Genomic DNA, 19,938 nt, shown 5'->3' with positions numbered 1-19,938 from the left:
AAAAAAAAAAAAAAAAAAAAAAAAAAAAACAAAAAAACAGCCAGATCCCATCCCCAGAGTTTGATTCATAGGACTACTGCCATAGCAATTCAACAAGTCAGTGTAATTTAAACTTACAGTTCAAGGAGATAAAGCTGGGAAAATATAGTCCAAAAGGAATAAATCTAAACCGTACCAAACACTTCAGTAACTTCAAAACACGTGTGCCTGCACACACCATGCACAGGCTTGTACATCCTCTTCCTCCTCTCCCAATTAATGAATTTAATTATGATATGCACACCTGAATTCAATTTCTTGGAAAAAATGAACATCTCCAATTAACTGAGGTTTTTAAAATGTTAAACAAACAAAACCCTTAATGTAAAAAAGGACCAATCCAGTAATTCAACTCCCTCATTTTCAGTCCCAGATTAAAAACAAAACAACGCCGGGCAGCGTGGCTCACTGTGATCCCAGCACTTTGGGAGGTCGAGGCGGGCAGATCACCCGAGGTCGGGAGTTTGAGACCAGCCTGACCAACATGGAGAAACCCCATCTCTACTAAAAATACAAAATTAGCTGGGCGTGGTGACATATGCCTGTAATCCTAGCTACTCAGGAGGCTGAGGCAGGAGAATCGCTTGAACCTGGGAGGCAGAGGTGAGCTGAATCACGCCATTGCACTCCAGCCTGGGCAACAAGACAGAAACTCCATCTTAAAAAAAAAAAGTTTGGCTGGGCACCATGGCTCATGCCTGTAATCCCAACACTTTGGGAGGCCAAGGTGGGTGGATCATTTGAGGTCAGGAGTTCGACACCAGCCTGGCCAACATGGTGAAACCTTGTCTAAAATACAAAAATTAGCTTGGTGTGGTGGTGAGTGCCTGTAATCCCAGTTACTTGAGAGGCTGAAGCAGGAGAATCGCTTGAACCCTGGAAGTGGAGGTTGCAGTGAGCCGAGATTGGGCCACTGCACTCCAGCCTAGGTGACACAGCGAGACTCATATCAAAAAAAAAAAAAAATTTGAAGGTTCTGAGATACTAACTAGACAGAGAAAAAACCAGGGCTATAACTGACTCCCCAACCAGTAAATAATATGCTAGAATAGTACACTGTCTTCCTTAGTTTAGGCTTGCAATCTCAACTTTGAGGTTCTTTAATTAAATCTCTTAAATAGGTGAAATAAATCTTTCAAACCAACAGCCAACAGAAAATTTCTTCAGTAAGACTTAAATATTTTAATGAGTTATTTGGCTGGGCACGGTGGCTCACACCTGTAATCCCAGCACTTTGGGAGGCCAAGGCAGGCAGATCATGAGGTCAAGAGATTGAGACCATCTGGCCAACATGGTGAAACCCAGTCTCTACTAAAAATACAAAAATTAGCTGGGCGTAGTGGCATGTGCCTGTAGTCCCAGTTTCCCGGGAGGCTGAGACAGGAGAATCGCTTGAACCCGGGAGGCAGAAGTTGCACTGAGCCAATGTCGCACCACCACTGCTCTCTAGCCTGGCAACAGAGCAAAACTGTCTCAAAAAAAAAAAAAAAGTTATTTAGCATAATAGATCTTATAAAAGCAAGATACCTATCCACCGTTTTTTATACCTCCTCTCTGACCACTCACATTCAACAGTCCCAGGTCCATATTCCTCTCGGCACACACTCTAAATATGGTACAGGTTGACTATCACAAGTTTCTCAGATTTGGAATATTTAATTATACTTACAATCAGCATCCCTAATCTGACAATCCGAAATCCGAAATGCTGCAATGAGAATTTCCTTTGAACATGACATCAGTGCTCAAAAAGTTTTGGATTTCCAGGCCTACCACTTTGAGAGGCTGAGGTTCGAGGAGCTAAGCTTAAGGCCAGGAGTTTGAGACTGGCCTGGGCAACAAAACAAGACCCTGTGTCTCTACAAAAAAGAAAAAAAATTAGCCAGGTGTGGTGCCACACACCTATAGTCCTAGCTACTCAGGAGCCTGAGGCAGGAGAAATCACTTTAGCTCAGGAGTTGGAGGTTGCAGTGAGCTATCATCTTGCCATTGCACTTCAGCCTGGGCAACAAAACAAAGTGATTTCAGAGCATTTCGGATATTTTGATTAGGTATACCCAATCTGTGCTCCTAAGAGCTGCTGCTCTTCTCACTCACTCTGCCTGAGTCAAAATCGTGACACTGGATTAACTATCACTAGAAGTCTAAAATACAGAGACGCTCACGTTCCACCCCAGACTTCATTTATGAGTAGGAATCTCTGGAAGTGGAGTCCAAGGACCTCCATATTTCCTATCCCTATATGCTCCTTAGGCAAGAAGCATATCCTCTGCTTAACATAGTGCCTGGCATACTTAGAAAGCACAATCAACATCTGCTGGACACTGTTGTGGAAATACAAAATGGCAAGTTTAAATACTCCCAACTGCAGAATTGAACAGGGTTCATTTAATAATTTACCTAGCTACTTATACAGTTACATTAGAAAACCACTTTTTAGGCTGGGCACGGTGGCTCACGACTGTAATCCCAGCACTTTGGGAGGCCGAGTTGTGTGGATAACCTGGAGTCAGGAGTTCAAGATCGGCCTGGGCAACATGGTGAAACCCCCCTCTCTACTAAAAAATACAAAAATTAGCTGGGTGTGGTGGTGCACACCTGTAATCCCAGCTACTCGGGAGGCTGAGGCAGGAGGATTGCTTGAACTCAGGAGGCAGAGGTTGTAGTGAGCCAAGATCACGCCACTGCACTCCAGCCTGGGCAGCAGAGTGAAACTCTGTCTCAAAAAAAAAAAAAAAAACCCTGGCCAGGCATGGTGGCTCACACCTGTAATCCCAGCACTTAGGGAGGCCAAGAAGGACAGACCACTTGAGGCCAGGAGTTCGGGACCAGCATGACCAACATGGCGAAACCTCGTAACACGAAAATCAGCTGGGCCTGGCGGCAGGTGCCTGTAATCCCAGATACCAGGGTGGGAGGCGGCTAGGGCGGGGAAGACTGAGGCAAGGGTAATCTCTTGAACCTGAGAGGTGGAGGTTGCAGTAAGCTGAGATCAGGCCACTGCACTCCAGCCTGGGTGACAGAGCAAGACTGTCTCCAAACAAAACAAAACAAAAAACTCAGATTTTTTTTTTCCTTAAAAGCTGAAAAGGCAAGCTAGGTAGCCACAAAGGATTTAAATAAAAGACCAAATTAAATATATTTGGTCTTTTATTTAAATGTTAACCGGGAAAGTATAGAAAGCCAGAAAACCAAGAGTTTTCTGAAATAAAAATAAAGTTGACTTATATGAAGACCAAACCTAACCTGTAGATATCCACAAATAACAGTATTTATGCTGTTGCCCAGAACTCCTTTCCCAGAAAAAGTAATCAAATTCCCAAGGAAACACTAAATTAATTTGGTGATCTTTTTACATTTCAAACTTTTTCACCTGCCAATGTATCTTACCTGATTCATACTGAAAATTAGAATTGGAAACAGGGAATTTAAATTTTTAAGAATTAACAGTAAGCTCTCTAATGCAAACTAAGTAAAATTCAGTGTTTATCAAACCAACATTAAAAACCTAGATAACTGCTATTTCCAACCTCTGTTAATAGAAAGAAGTCTTACAAACCAGTAAGAGATAAATATCCCAAAGGGGGGCAATGGGCAAGAGAGGATAAAATGAGCAAAAAGCGAGGGGCAATTTAAAAAAGAAATACCAAGCCCAATAAACGAAAGTTCAATTTCACCAGGTTTTCTTTGCCCATCAAACACTGGTTGGGAAAACTAGCATAACTTTTCTGAAAGCAATGTGGTAGTATGTATCAAACGCATTGAAAGTGAGCAAATTCTTTTGACTCAGCAATTCACTTTATCCCAAGAAAGTAAGAACACTCAAAGACTGACCTATAATAATATTTTAAATGATGTTTATAAAAGCCAGAAACTAGAAAATAAAAAGGAAGGCAAATCACAGACTGATTAAATAAATCAGTTTGGATCGATAATCATGTAAGTTCTCGAAAAACTTACTTGACAGAAGGTTGTTCAGAGGATTTTTGTAATAATGTTTTTCCACTGAAAACACAGAACATACAGTACGGTTCCACTGTTATTAATGTGGAACCATATTAGCAGCTATCCAAAGGTCTAGAAAAATAACTACAGTTGACATTTTGGTGTAGGTCTCTGGGTGGCAGGCTTGTTTTGTCTTTTTATTTTTTCTTACCTAATCAGATTTGTCTTACACGTGCATCTTCTACAGGCCCGGCGCGGTGGCTGACGCCTGTAATCCAGCACTTTGCGAGGACGAGGCGGGCGGATCACGAGGTCAGGAGTTCGAGACCAGCCTGGCCAGTATGGTGAAACCCGTCTCTACTAAAAATACAAAAAATTAGCTGAGCATGGTGGCGCACGCCTGTAGTACCAGCTACCGGGGAAGCTGAGGCAGGAGAACTGCATGAATCCGGCAGGCGGAAGTTGCAGTGAGCTGAGACTGCACCATTGAACTCCAGCCTGGGAGACACAGCGAGACTCTGTTTCAAACAAAAAAAAATTATCTTCTACAATCCTCAACTTCCTTCTTAGACTGCGTTCTCTATATTAAAAAATTAAGACTTCCACTATTTAGTAATGGCACTAGGTATCGACATTTTTCTATTATGCAAAACGCTGTATTCAAACAGTGCCTGAATAGATGATTCAATTTTTAAAACTGTTACTTATAATACTATAAAAATCTGTTAATAATAGAAAGTCAACGAGTTGACAGTGACATACTTCTAATTTGTCAATGAATATTTAGCCAACCAATTTATGTTAAAAAAGAAATGATGACTGACAAGCAAGAGGCAATAGTAAGTAACTTGCTGCTCATATATGTTTCCTTCCAGGTTTTCTAAAAGTTGCACTAAATCAAGCTTCATTTTTATTCTTCGGCCATATCCCTGATTCCTCAGGACAAGTGAGGTTTTTTCCCCCAAACAAATGAAGATTTTTGATTTTCTAAAGCTCAAAAATGCAAAATCTGACGCATATGGTTCACTGAGATGTGGTTATCAACTTACACCAAGCCTAACTTACCACAAAACAGAAAATATCAGAGAAAGGAGTTCACAAGCAGAAAGTCTCTTCTAACTCACAATAGAGTCTTGTCCAATATTAGACAACACTGCGTTTTGTTGCCGTTTTAGCTACAAGGATGGGTATGCAATATGCAGTAACTATTCCAACAGCTTCAAGCAAGTCATATGCTACGACTAGAGAAAGTAGCAGTGAGGTCACAAACAGCAAAAATGTAAAAAAGATGTAAGCAGAAGCCTCACCATCTGAAAAGGCTCATCAGCACCTCTTCCGAGAAATAGTTCCCTTCCCCCACCCTTTAAGTAGGCACTTGAGACTGCCAAGATCCATTTCTTTATTAACTGGTGCCCACTTGGGGCAACTGTACACCAAGCTGCTCTAAGGCCTACTCTAATCCCTTCCAAAAGTGCTCAAATGAGGCTAAGGCCGGGGTAACCCTCGTCGGGGCCCAATTCTTCCTGACTCCTCTTCCCCACCCCACCTCCTCCGCCCCGCCCCAGTAGGCGCTCGCCCAGCCAGAGAAAGGACACCGGAGCCAGGGACTGGCAGAAATTGCCCGCAAGAGAAGGCTTAGGCGGCCGAAGGCCTCCGCCATAGCAGGACTTGGGAAGCACCGCCCCCAGAGTACCTCCCCACACCCGGCTAATCGGCGAACCTCTGCTTTCGACACCCTCTATCCCCAGCAGAGGCAGCGGAGAAGACAAGGCCGGGAGGCACCGGGCTGGGCTGCGCACCAGGCCCAGGCCTGTCCCTTGGGACCGCGCGTGCAGCCTGAATCCGCTCCCCGGTTGAGCCCGGTCCAGCTGGCGCGGCGGCCACCCTCACCTGGATGACCTCGTTGACCTCCCGGATACATTCCACCATGTGTTGTAGAATCTGCTCGGCCGTGAGCACCTCGTAGCGGTAATCCTCCTCCTGCTCGTGCCCCGGCCCGCCACCACCGCCGCCGCCGCCACCGCCGCCGCCACCGCCGGGCCCCAGAGCGCTGCCGCCGCCACCGCCCGTCTCCCCGCACAGCAGTCCGTCCCGCTCCCCGCCGACGCCCAGGCCGGGCTCCACCAGCTCCACCTCGCCCAGATCCAGGGTATCATCGTCCGGCTCGTCGTCGTCTTCGTCCTCCTCCTCCTCGGCGCCGCTGTCCTCCTCACTGCACTCCTCGTCCTCGTCGAACTCGTAGTTGTAGCCCTCGTCCGAGTCCATGGCGCGACGCGCGGGGGCCCGGCGGACGCTGGCCGAGGCGGGGAGAGGGCGGGGACGCCGAGGCCCCGGCTCTCGCTCCGGCTCCGGCTGATGTCCGGACGCAGGCCTGGCTCCGGCCCCGCGGGCCGCGGCTCCTCCCCAGAAGCGGCGGTTGGCGTTTGACTGCTGGTGGCGGCGGGGAGGGCGCGGAGGAGGGAGGGAGGGAGCGAGGGGGCCGCTTGCTGCCCGCCTCAGTCAGACGCGGCTCCGCTCCGGCCTCCGAGAGAAAACAGTCCCCAGCGCCACCTCCACGGCCGCTGCTATCGCTACTGAGCCAACAAAGGGGCGTGCGTCACCGCGTCGCGTTGCGTCGTCGCGTCACTCCTCTTTGCGTCACTGCGCCCCGCCCCGCCGCCCCTGCGTGGAGCCCGGGGAGACCCCACGGCCCGGCCTACCTGGGCCTAGGACCTGGGCGGGAATTGCCTTCTCGTTTCGGTCTGCTGCCGCTGTGAGGGCCGAGCGGAAACCCGTAGAGCTTTTATGTGAAGAGATTGCGGCCTTCTGGTCACCAGTCACCGAGAGAGGGACCCCTGGACCGCCTAGGTGGTGGTGTTTGCCGCAGGCCATAGGGATCCAGCCCCCTCCGGCAGTCCCATGGGGACGCGGCCTTCCCACCCGGGCGGAAAGGCGCTTCCCGCCCGCCCTGCGGTAATCCCGGAAGCCGTGATCTGTTAATCTAAAATTTCTGTTGCTTTGGCTACTGATGGAAACCTGTTGTAAGTGGAACCTCTAAACTGTATGACAGGCGAACCCACTTTAGGTAGCTGTGTGATTCTGTTCACTTGTACAGACATGCTGTGGTTTTTAAGTCTCCTATAATGACGTCATTTTAAAGAGGCACTTCCTCAACCCCGCTGATTAGAGCGCCTCTTGAGGGCCCTAAACAATGTAAACAGCGATGGTTTTCATGAATTGAGCACTATGTAAGGGCTTTACATATATTCTGTTTCATCTTCATGGAGCCATAGTACCCATTTTATACCTGAGGAACCTGAAGCTCAGAAAGGAAAAGGGACCTGGCCAAGACCACATAACCCTTGCCCTATTTTAGCCGCTGGATGCCCCAAAACATGAATCATAAAAATGCATTGTAATGCATATGTATTATATACTGTATAGTACATAAAAGACATGAATGCTTCAACAAAATACAGGCAATAATAGAAATATCTACAAGGGCCAAATGTAGCAAGAGAGATAATGCTTGAATCTCATCTGAAAGTGTGCTATGTGAGCTGAGTGTTGTTGAATGGCTAGGAGTTCAACAGAGAAGGCAGGGAAGATGGTCTGGCCACAGAGACCAAGCAAAAGCGCAGAAGGTGTCAAGTAATTAATAGTTTGGGAGCTTAAAGTGCATGGAGGGTAGATGGCAAAATATTAGGCAAGTTAGGGGTCATGTCAGTAAGAGCATTTTATGCCTTTTTAAGAGTGGGCTTAAATCTTTGTAAACAGGACATGAGAGCTAGACAAGTGTTATGAAGGAAGAAGAGGCATAAGAAGGCTCCCTCTTGAGATAATCTGAAGAATTGGCCAGATTGAAAACCTTTTAAAATCTAAATCCCTGCTTTGTTGATAAATCTTACTGTTCAACCTATAGGTTCCCTTTGGAAATTGATTTTGAAAAGTGAAAAATGCCATTATAATGTTAAAAAGCCTCTACCAATTTGTCCATTTTGTAAGTTTCGAAATACTGATAATTTCTTAACCTCAGGATTTAAAAAGTAAAGCTTTTAACCTCTACTGATAGGTCTAGGTTCTTTTTTGTTCTTTTTTTTTGAGACGGAGTCTTGCTCAGTTGCCCCGGCTGGAGTGCAGTGGTGCAATCTCTGCTCACTGCAAGCTCCGCCTCCTGGGTTCACGCCATTCTCCTGCCTCAGCCTGCCAAGTAGCTGGGACTACAGGCGCCCACCACCACGCTTGGCTAAGTTTTTTTGTATTTTTAGTAGAGACGGGGTTTCACCATGTTAGCCAGGATGGTCTCGATCTCCTGACCTCGTGATCCACCCGCCTCAGCCTCCCAAAGTGCTGGGATTACAGGCGTGAGCCACCGCACCCAGCCCTTTTTTTTTTTTTTGAGACGGAGTCTCACTCTGTTGCCCAGGCTGGAGTGCAGTGGCGATCTCAGCTCACTGCAACCTCCACCTCCCAGGTTCAAGCAATTCTCCTGTCTCAGCCTCCTGAGTAGCTGGGACTATAGGCGCATGCCACCACCCCGGGCTAATTTTTGTATTTTTAGTAGAGACAGGGTTTCACCATATTGGCTGGGCTGGTCTCGAACTCCTGACCTCAGGTGATCCAGCTGCCTCGGCCTCCCAAAGTGCTGGCATTACAGGTGTAAGCCATGGTGCCCAGCCAGGTCTAGGTTCTTTGATTCAGTGTTCCTATTTAGCAATTCTAGATTGCTGCCACAACTAAGGCAAGCCATAGACACAAGCAACACTTCTCTCCACCCGGTCTCCATTGTGATATTACCTACAGAAAAATTCAGTAGGTACCTAATCAGTACTCTAAACTCCTTTGCCTCACCTTTTCATCGTACCCCTACCTTGAATGAACCCTACCATCCATATTCTCCCATTTGATAATGGAACAGCTGACCACTATTAGAGAAATGTGCATAGCCATCTGTATTCTATTACTAAATTTCTTTTTTTTTTTTTTTTTGGAGGCACTCTTGCTCTGGCACCCAGGCTGGAATGCGGTAGTGTGATCACTACTGCAGCCTCGACGTCCCAGGCTCAAGTGATCCTCCCACTTCAGCCTCCTGAGTTGCTGGGACTACAGGTGCACACCACCATGCCTGGCTAATTTTTTAATTTTTTTGTGTATATACATCTCACTATGTTGCTCAGACTGGTCTGGAACTCCTGGCCTCAAGCAATCCTCCCACCGTGGCCTCCCAAAGTGCTAGGATTATAGGCGTGAGCTACTACACCCAGCCTACTTAATTTCAATCACCAAGCACAACTCAACCCTCAATACTTCCCAGCAATCCTATTAAATTTTTCCGGATTGTTCTCCCTCTCTCAGCAACTCTTTCACACCTTTGCCAATTTCCTAAAACTTCCAACCCTGCCCTTTCACATCTTCTCAAAGCACATGACTTTTTAAGTCACAGAGGAATTTGAAAATATCAGGACCAATGTGACTTGAGACATGCTGAGCAAAGAAGAGGGTATTAAGGGATAAAGTCAGATAAAGCAGATCAAGGTAGGGGCCAGTATGGGCCTTATAGGTCATCTTAAGCAGTTTACATTATTGCAGTGGCAATTATTAAAGGGTTTTAAGCAGAAGAGTGAAACTATATGATCTGTGTTTTTGAAAGATAACTGGGCCGGGTGCAGTGGCTCAAGCCTGTAATCCCAGCACTTTGGGAGGCCGAGACGGGTGGATCACGAGGTCAGGAGATCAAGACCATCCTGGCTAACACAGTGAAACCCCGTCTCTACTAAAAAAATACAAAAAAACTAGCCGGGCGAGGTGGCGGGCGCCTGTAGTCCCAGCTACTCGGGAGGCTGAGGCAGGAGAATGGCGTAAACCTAGGAGACGGAGCTTGCAGTGAGCTGAGATCCGGCCGCTGCACTCCAGCCTGGACGACAGAGTGAGACTCCGTCTCAAAAAAATAATAATCAAATAAAATAAAAAGATAACTGACTGCTTTATGGAGAATGGACTATGAAAACAAAGCAATTATGAGGCTATCTCAATAGTCCAACTAAGTAGTGATAATAGCCTGAACTAGGGTTGTGGCAGTGGAGGTGATAAGCGGTCAGATGGAGATAGAATTTGAAAGCAGAGCCAAAATATTTGCTGATGGCTTGACAGTGGGTTTGATGCAGGAAACAAGGATGCCTACTATATTTGGAGCTTGAGCGACTGGGTGAATGGTGGCATCACTTACTGAAACATGTTATTTGAGGTGGTCATTAGACATCAGGGTAGAGGTGTTGAGTAGGCACTTCCATAAACTAAAGTACAACACTGAAGGTCAGGAAAAATTAGAGCTGGAGATAGAATTTTACCAGAGTTTACACCAGCAGTATTGAGAAGTGGCATAGGATAAAGGTGAAGAGGATAAAAGTTATTGAAGCAGATGGACCTGAATTTGCCTCTGCCCCTCTTGTTGCTGTCTGTAACCTTAAGCAAATTACTAAGCCTCTCTTTTAGAGGTTTACTTTAGAGGATCATAATTCCTGTTCTCATAGGATTATTTGTATCAGATAAAATTATGTATTTAAAGCACTTGACACAGTACCTGGCACATAGTTAAGTACTCACAGAATCAGAGCTTTTAAAAAGTGTCATAAGTCACCTTTATAATCTTTTAATCAGTTTTTGTTTGTTTGAGATGGAGTCTTGCTCTCTCACCCAGGCTGGAGTGCAGTGGCATGATCTCAGCTCACTGCAAGCTCCTCCTCCCGGGTTCAGGCAATTCTCCTGCCTCAACCTCCTGAGTAGCTGGGACTACAGGCACACACCACCAAGCCTGGCTAATTTTTGTATTTTTAGTAGAGACAGGGTTTTACCATGTTGGTCAGGCTGGTCTCGAACTCCTGACCTCATGATCCTACCGCCTCGGCCTCCCAAAGTGCTGGGATTACTGTCATGAACCACCACACCAGGCCTAATCAGTTTTATTTTAATTATGCTTATATGTACACAGCCTGTGTCATCCCCATTTTCTAGGGAAGACAATTGGTCTGATTTTTTCCTCAGAAACCTTTTCCATGATCTCATGACTTCATTTTTTATTAATATCATGAAAAGTATTACAGTGCTTCTGAATTTTTGGGTCTCCTATCCATGGATAAACCATGATAACCATGGTTTGATGGTTAATTAACTTTCGTTCTATACATATTTTTATAGAACTAATTAGTTAACATTCATTCTATACATATTTTGGAAACCATCTTAGATTCAGGTTAGGTTATGGTGCTATTTAAGGAAAACCAGTAGAACAACTTCTCTCTGGCACCAGATTGGCCAAGGGATGACCCACATACATTATTTTGTTTTGTTTTTTAATGACTTGTTCTTAAAGGTATTGCATGTGTTATTGTTTTCCCAGCTATTGTGATTACTAGCTAGAAGCACAGTAGTCTCTAAACAACAACAGGAAAAGGTTCTTGAAAAAGAAAATACACAAATTAATTCCTTTTTGGTGCCGAGATAATCATTGTTGGTAATTTGGCACTCCCGTTGTCCCCAAGTCCTAGTAAGGTAAAAAAATATTGGTATACATTTATAAAATATCTATTCATGGGGCAAAATTCCATAAATATTTATATGCTAACCAAATGATTATGTACTGAATACCAACAGGAAGACTATGCAGGTGCTTTTCAGATAAATATAAATTACAATAGCACTGGAATTTTTCTAAGGGCAGATAATAGAAGTGTAAGCTATGGAAAAGCCAACTGTACCAACTGTTCCAGTTGGCTCAGGACAGGGGTTTCCTGGGACACTGAATTTTCAGTACCCACCCTGGGAAGTCCCAGACAAGCTGGGATGGTTTGGTCACCCTACAGGGCCTCTGACCAAAAATTCTTGTATGTAAGCAACTGTCTCTAAAATCAAGTGAGAAGAAATTGCTTTTTGTCATTTTGTTTATAAAATTACTGTTAATGCAGCAGTTTTTGTTTTTGTTTTGTTTTGTCCTTTTTTGGGGGTTGGGGGCGGAAACGAAGTCTCACTCTGTCGCCCAGGTTGGAGTGCAATGACATGATCTCAGCTCACTGCAACCTCTGCCTCCTGGTTCAAGTGATTCTTCTGTCTCAGCCTCCCGCGTAGCTGGGATTACAGGCATGCGCCACTAAGCCTGGCTAATTTTTTGTATTTTTTGTAGAGACAGGGTTTCGCCATGTTGGCCGGGCTGGTCTCAAACTCCTGACCTCAGGTGATCCACCTGCCTTGGCCTCCCAAAGTGCTGGGATTACAGGCGTGAGCCACCGCGCCGGGCCTGTTTTTTTTATTGTTTTGTTTGTTTGTCTGTTTGTTTTGAGACGCAGTCTGGCTCTGTCACTCAGGCTGGAGTGCAGTGGTGCGATCTCGGCTCACTGCAACCTCCGCCTCCCGGGTTCAAGCGATTCTCCTGCTTCAGTCTCCCGAGTAGCTGGGACTAAAGGTGTGTGCCACCACGCCCAGCTATTTTTTTATATTTTTAGTAGAGACAGAGTTTCACCATGTTAGCCAGGATGGTCTCAATCTCCTGACTTTGTGATCCGCCCACCTCAGCCTCCCAAAGTGCTGGGATTACAGGCGTGAGCCACTGCGCCCGGCCTGTTTTTTGTTTTTTAATGTTTTAGGTGTTCCTGTGTTTTACCAGGAAGGAGGTAAAGAAATTAAAATTAAATTTTATTGCAAATTTAATATTAAATTTTAATCAAAGCACAAAAAGAGACACTGATAAGCTGAGTACTTTGCATTTCTGTAAAAGCATCTATGTATTTCAAATTTTGTTATAGATACCAATCGAGTATTACAGCATTATTGAGAGATCATATCACACCAGTTCTAAGTGTTAATAATAAGGTATAGAGAAACCGAAGTTACATGCCACGTTAGAAGTCTGGTAGAGATAGTGACAACCAAAAGCAGAACCCAAGATTCTTAACTGCAGCCATTTCTTTACAATCTCCCCATCCTGGTACAGTGACTCACGCCTGTAATCCCAGCACTTTGGAAGACCAAGGTGGGACAATTACTTGAGGCTAGGAGTTTTAGTCCAGCCTGGGCAACATAGTGACACCCTGCCTCTACAAAAAAATAAAAAGTAAGCAAATTAGCGAGGGCTGAGTGCAGTGGCTCATGCCTGTTATCCTAGCACTTTGGGAGGCCGAGATGGAAGACTCACTTGAGTGCAGGAGTTCAAGGCCAACCTGGGCAACATAGCAAGACCCTATCTCAAAAAAAAAAAAGAAAATATTAGCCAAGCATGGTGGTGCATGCATGTACTCCCAGCTACTCAGGAAGCTAAGACAGAAGGATCCGTTGAGCCTCCAGGAATTTGAAGCTGCAGTGAGCTATGATCACACTACCGTATTCCAGCCTGGATGACAGAGTAAGGCCCTGTTTCTAAAAATAAAAATAAAAGATATTCTCTACCTTACCTTTCTTACAGAAACACAGTTGTCCCTTGATATCTGCAGGAGATTGGTTCCAGGACCCCAACAGATAAGAAAATCTATGGTTGCTCAAGTCCCTTATGTAAAATGGCATGCTATTTGCATATAACCTATATACATCCTCTCAAGCACTTTAAATCATCTCTAGATTACTTGTAACACCTAGCGCAATGTAAATGCTTTGTAAATGTTGGTTATATTGTATTGTTACATTTGATTTTTTTAATTGCCGTATTCTTACTTTTTATGTTTTTTTTTTTTTTTTAATGTTTCTACCATGGTTGGTTGAATCTGTGGATGTGGAACCTGCAGATACAAAGGCGCCTATTGTACAGGGTCTATAGACTTTATTATTGAGCCTGAGCTTTTATACAAGTAATTATCTAATGTGTGATAAGATAATGCTGGAACTAGAGGCCAGGCATGCTGGCTCATGCCTGTAATCCTAGCACTTTGGGTGGCCAAAGTGGGCAGACTTTGGCCTCAGGAGACAGAACTCCTGAGGTCAGGAGTTGGAAACCAGCCTGACCAACATGGTGAAACCCCGTCTCTACTAAAAATACCAAAAAATTAGTCAGACGTGGTGGTGGACACCTGTAATCCCAGCTACTCGGGAGGCTGAGGCAGGAGAATCGCTTGAACCCAGGAGGCGGAGGTTGCAGTGAGCCGAGATCATGCCACTGCACTCCAGCCTGGGCGACAGAGCAAGACTCCATCTCAAAAAAAAAAAAAAAAAAAAAGAAGATAATGCTGAAACTAGAAATAGAGTATATACTATCATACAATTGTACAAATGTACAAAACCATAGTGTCTGTTGCCCCATGATTGCAATATACATTTATTCGGCCTTAAATGTGTGCTTACACTACAACAAAAAGTAACATAGGATGACCTTCCAAAAAGTGAACATATATTTATCCTAATGACTTAAGGACTTGAAGGAAAAGTTTTTTGTCACTAAAGTTTGCAAAAGAAACATTTCTCTGTAGTTCACAATATCTCTATTTTGTTGTTTTATGGATGTATTTAAATGGGTGAATGGGCAAAAAGTGAGCAAATATATTATTGCGTCTATACTAGATGCCACACTAGATGCATATGCATTTTTTTTTTTGAGACAGAGTCTCACTCTGTTGCCCAGGCTGGAGTACAGTGGCAAGATCTCTGCTCACCACAAGCTCCGCCTCCCGGGTTCACGCCATTCTCCTGACAGCCTCCCGAGTAGCTGGGACTACAGGCACCGCCACCATGCCTGGCTAATTTTATGTATTTTTAGTAGAGATGGGGTTTCACCATGTTAGCCAGGATGGTCTCGATATCCTGACCTCGTGATCCACCCGTCTCAGCCTCCCAAAGTGTTGGGATTACAGGCGTGAGCCACCACGCCCGGCTACATATGCATTTTTAATTTATTCTTTATGCTCTTGTGAAGTTGGAAGTCTTAACTTCATTTTAGAGATGAGAAAAAAGCTCAAAGGTGAAAGTAATTTACCAAAGTACACAACAGGTGGCAGAACCTTGATTCAGATCCAAGTTTTCAGAGTTCAAGTCCAGATTTTTTTTCATATAATTCTCAGTGATTATAAGAAGATCTTACTCTAAAATTTGTCTTTGTATTTTTATAAGGGAGTAATTGCTATCAATCCTACTGCTTTCTGGATTGGCAGCCATAAACATTGACTGTATGTAGTATTTGTTCCTCCTGGAACTAGGTAATAAAAGTGGCATAGTGAATAGACGTGTTATCTTCTGCTCACAACGTTCTACTTTATTCTTATAAATATAATCTTAGCATTCTTTCTTGTTGTTGTTGTTGTTGTTTGAGACGGTCTCGCCCTGTCGCCCAGGCTGGAACGCAATGGCGCAATCTCAGCTTACTGCAACCTCCACTTCTCAGGTTCAAGCAATTCTCCTGCCTCAGCCTCCCAAGTAGCTGGGATTACAGGTGCCCGCCACCACACCCCACTAATTTTATGTATTTTTAATGTATTTTTAGTAGACATGGGGTTTCACCATGTTGGCCAGGCTGCTCGCAAACTCTCGACCTCAGGTGATCCACCTTGGCCTCCCGAAGTGTCGGGATTACAGGTGTGAGCCACTGCACCTGGCTTAATGTTAGCATTCTTAATGAAGACTTAAAGTACATGAGCCATGATTTTTTTGGTCAACCAATCAATAGTTACTTATCAGTGTCTACTCAGTGCAAAGCACCTTTCTAGGGATTCTGGAGAAATAAAGAGAGATTATAATTTAGGGAAGGAGATAAATTAAAAGGTTAATTTTAAAAATGATAACTGCACAATTGAAGAGATGTCACAAGCCAAGAACAATGGCACAAATGGTAGTGCTAAAGAAGTTCTTGGTCATGGTGCCACGTGCCTGTAACCCCAGTTACTTGAGAGGCTGTGGCAAGAGGGTTGTTTGAACCAAGGTGTTCAAGACTAGCCTGAGCAACATAGCAAGTCTCCATCTCAAAAAAAAAAAAAAAAAAAAAAAAAAAGTTACAGAAAAAAAATAGATTCAAATCCTAGCTAGGAAAAAAAAGGAGATAGAAGTCACTAGACTGGCATATTCTACAAAAGCATAATATGCTAGACTTTCTTATGCCTCCTGCCTTTGTACCTCCTGTTGCCTCTGCGTGACCTCCTTCCCACCTACTCTTTCCCACAAACTAATTCACGCGTTTCAAAACTACTGTCTTTTTCATATCATTTCTAACATGGTGCTTGATGCCTAGAACATGTAGTCATCTATGTATTGCCCATTCCCAACAAACTTCCAAGCTTTTGTTAATGCTGTAATGAATGTAAACCTAAAGTTTATGAATTAGTATAAACCTAAATGTCTGAAAATAATAGACATTTATTGTATTCTTACCTCAAAATATGTTGAATCTTGCCAACATTAAATCAACACTGGTGTTCTTGCCTGTTAATTCTTTTTTTTTTTTTTTTATTCTATTTTTTTTTTTTGAGACGGAGTCTCGCTCTGTCGCCCAGACTGGAGTGCAGTGGCCGGATCTCAGCTCACTGCAAGCTCCGCCTCCCGGGTTTACGCTATTCTCCTGCCTCAGCCTCCCGAGTAGCTGGGACTACAGGCGCCCGCCACCTCGCCCGGCTAGTTTTTTGTATTTTTTAGTAGAGACGGGGTTTCACCGTGTTAGCCAGGATGGTCTCGATCTCCTGACCTCGTGATCCGCCCGTCTCGGCCTCCCAAAGTGCTAGGATTACAGGCTTGAGCCACCGCGCCCGGCCCTTGCCTGTTAATTCTTCTAGGTGTTCATGAAAACTTGAAGGTTGTGTGGAGCAGAAGGAAGAGGGGGTCTGATATGCATGTTCTCCGTGGCCCTCCTTATCTAGAATTTCTTTAAGGCAAATGCTTATTTTACCTCCCACATCCCCAGTGGTACTTCAGCCTTTAATACTTCATGGCAAGATAGGATTGATGTTGGAATCCAACTAAATTGGACACAAATGATACAATGCAGCTTGGTTATGAATGAATAAAGGACTGTAACAGGAAGAAAAAATCTTTAGGACTTGAAGATTGTAGTAATAGTAAACTCAGAAATAGCATCACCCAGCAGGACCACACAGCCCCAAAGTTTTCAGAAATGAAAAAGCTTTGTTTTTTGTCTTTTTGTTTTCTCTCTTGGTTTTTTGGTTCTTTTGGTTTGTTTAATTTGAGACAATACCATGATTTAGTAGGCATAGTCACCTCTTCCACTCCAGGAACCAAATGCCACTCCTTACAGTTATTTTGCAATGTGGCAAGAACCGGTTTTTCAATTACATCTTTCTAGCTGTACCCTCACAGACATCTTTAGTAAAGTAATAATGGAGAAATTGTGATACATGACAAGAAGTCTTGATAAGGCACTTCACATTTTGCTTTCCGGAAAAGATAATTTAACGCTGGATATGTGGATTGACACATTTAAATTGCTGAAGCAGTATACCAAGTTCCTTTTTTTAAATTATTTTGAGGTGGAGTTTCAGTTTCGCTCTTGCCCAGGCTGGAGTATAATGGCGCGATCTCGGCTCACCACAGCCTCTGCCTCCCAGGTTCAAGCAGTTCTGCCTCAGCCTCCCAAGTAGCTGAGATTACAGGTATGCGCCACCATGCCCGGCTAATTTTGTATTTTTAGTAGAGATGGGATTTCTCCATGTTTGTCAGGCTGGTCTCAAACTCCTGACCTCAGGTGATCCGCCTGCCTTGTCCTCCCAAAGTGCTGGAATTACAGGCGTGAGCCACAGCACTGGGCCTCAAGTTCCCATTTTAAAGAATTTGAGGCCGGGCGCGGTGGCTCACGCCTGTAATCCCAGCACTTTGGGAGGCCGAGGCGGGCGGATCACGAGGTCAGGAGATCGAGACCATCCTGGCTAACATGGTGAAACCCCGTCTCTACTAAAAATGCAAAAAATTAGCCGGGCGAAGCGGCGGGCGCCTGTAGTCCCAGCTACTCGGGGGGCTGAGGCAGGAGAATGGCGTGAACCCGGGAGGCGGAGCTTGCAGTGAGCCGAGATCGCGCCACTGGACTCCAGCCTGGGCGACAGAGCGAGACTCTGTCTCAAAAAAAAAAAAAAAAAAAAAAAAAAAAGAATTTGATAGGACAATAAAGTAATTAAAATCATTACATTGTATCTACATGTTATTAAAACAGAATAGTCCTGGAAGTTTATACTATATTGATTACTATATTTGTTTACATTAAACAAAGCCGAGTATGTACGGACACATTTTTTTTTCTAGATCACAAGCTGCATGTATGAGCCATGAGCCTTTGTTTCTCCTAAGTGAGTGTATATGGGAGGTTGAAAGGGGAGAGGGTCAGACAGAGGGATGAGATATTGTGCAAAAGTGAGTATTGTTACTCAACTGACTTTGAGAGGCACAATAGTGTGGTAGTTAGCACCATACGTGCCAGAGCCAGAAACCCTACTTATTAAATATGTGACCTTAGGCAAATTGGTTTACCTCTTACAAGCCTATTTCCTCATCTGAGAAAAAAAAAGGAGGAAAAATAATAAGATTTTCTTCATTGGATTGTAATGATGAAATGAGTTGGTGTAAAGGACTTACATTATTATTATTTGACACAGGAAGTGTACAGAGCTTTGTTTTAGGTCTGACTATAAACAAAGATGATTATTCAATTTTAAAGTGGTGGCCCTTTGAAGAAAACAAAGCAATATTCATTTGTCAAATTGTTGAAAATGCTACTGTGCTCTTCTTGTATGCCTGTATTTTTATTAGTTAATTCAACAAGTCAGTTGTTCACTAACATGTCAGGCACTGTGCTAGATGTTGAGGTTAAGAAGATAAATAGGCCAGACGCGGTGGCTCACGCCTGTCTGTAATTCCAGCACTTTGGGAGGCCGAGGCTAGTGGACTGCCTGAGGTCGGGAGTTTTGAGACCAGCCTGGCCAGACGGTGAAATCCCGTCTCTACTAAAAATGCAAAAAAAACAAAAACAAAAACAAAAAATTAGCCAGGTATGGTGGCAGGGAGGCAGAGGTTGCAGTGAGCCGAGATCCCGCCATTGCACTCCAGCCTGGGCAACAGAACGAGACTCCGTCTCAAAAAAAAGAAAAGATAAATAAAACCATTTCAGCTCTCAAGAAGTTCTCAGACTAGTAAGAGAAGCAGACATGTAAACCATTAATTATAACATAAGTACTATAGTAGAAGTATGATCTGAATGTTAGAGAAGCAGGAATATATGTATCTAACTCAGTGTAGAAGGCACACAAGGGTGTAATGGAAGGATTCCTAGAGAAAGTGTGGCCTGAGCTGGCTGGACATAGTGACTTATGCCTGTAATCCCAGCACTTTGGGAGGCTGAGGCAGGCGGATCACGAGGTCAGGAGATCGACACCATCCTGGCTAAGACGGTGAAACCCCGTCTCTACTAAAAATACAAAAAAAAAAAATTAGTCAGGCATGGTGGCGGGCGCCTGTAGTCCCAGCTACTCTAGAGACTGAAGCAGGAGAATGGCGTGAACCCGGGAGGCGGAGCTTGCAGTGAGCCGAGACCGCGCCACTGCACTCCAGCCTGGGCGACACAGCAAGACTCCGTCTCAAAAAAAAAAAAAAAATAGCGGGGCGTGGTGGCTTACACCTGTAATCCCAGCACGTTGGGAGGCAGAGGCAGGTGGATCACGAGGTCAGGACATCGAGACCATCCTGGCTAACACGATGAAACCCCATCTCTACTAAAAATATTTTTTAAAAAAATTAGCCGGGCGTGGCGGCGGGCGCCTGTAGTCCCACCTACTCGGGAGGCTGAGGCAGGAGAACAGCATGGATCCGGGAGGCAGAGCTTGCAGTGAGCCAGGATCGTGCCACTGCACTCCAGGCTGGGCGACATAGCAAGACTCCGTCTCAAAAAAAAGTGTGGCCTGAGCTGCACATTGGAGAACAAATAAATGATGTTCTGGGAAGAGGAATGTGAATGTACATATAAAATATGTTAAGTGTGAAAAACGGCATATTTGAGCCATGCCCTATTGGAGGAAC

General features: G+C 44.5%; 1 protein-coding gene across 1 annotated transcript in view; it reads right to left on the bottom strand.

Annotated features, from left to right (window-relative positions):
• ARIH1 (ariadne RBR E3 ubiquitin protein ligase 1) overlaps positions 1–6,563 on the bottom strand; it is a 115,015-nt gene extending 108,452 nt beyond the window's left edge. Inside the window, exon 1 of the mRNA XM_025389981.1 lies at positions 5,875–6,563. Within this exon, the coding sequence (XP_025245766.1) occupies positions 5,875–6,249 (375 nt within the window). The 5' untranslated portion in view covers positions 6,250–6,563. The remainder of the gene's footprint in view (positions 1–5,874) is intronic.
• Positions 6,564–19,938: the final 13,375 nt, after the last annotated feature.

The sequence above is a fragment of the Theropithecus gelada genome, chromosome 7a (genome assembly GCF_003255815.1).
Source record: "Theropithecus gelada isolate Dixy chromosome 7a, Tgel_1.0, whole genome shotgun sequence".
Classification (NCBI taxonomy): Eukaryota; Metazoa; Chordata; class Mammalia; order Primates; family Cercopithecidae; genus Theropithecus; species Theropithecus gelada.
Note: the sequence above shows the minus strand (reverse complement) of the source record. Positions and strands in the feature narration are given on the sequence as shown.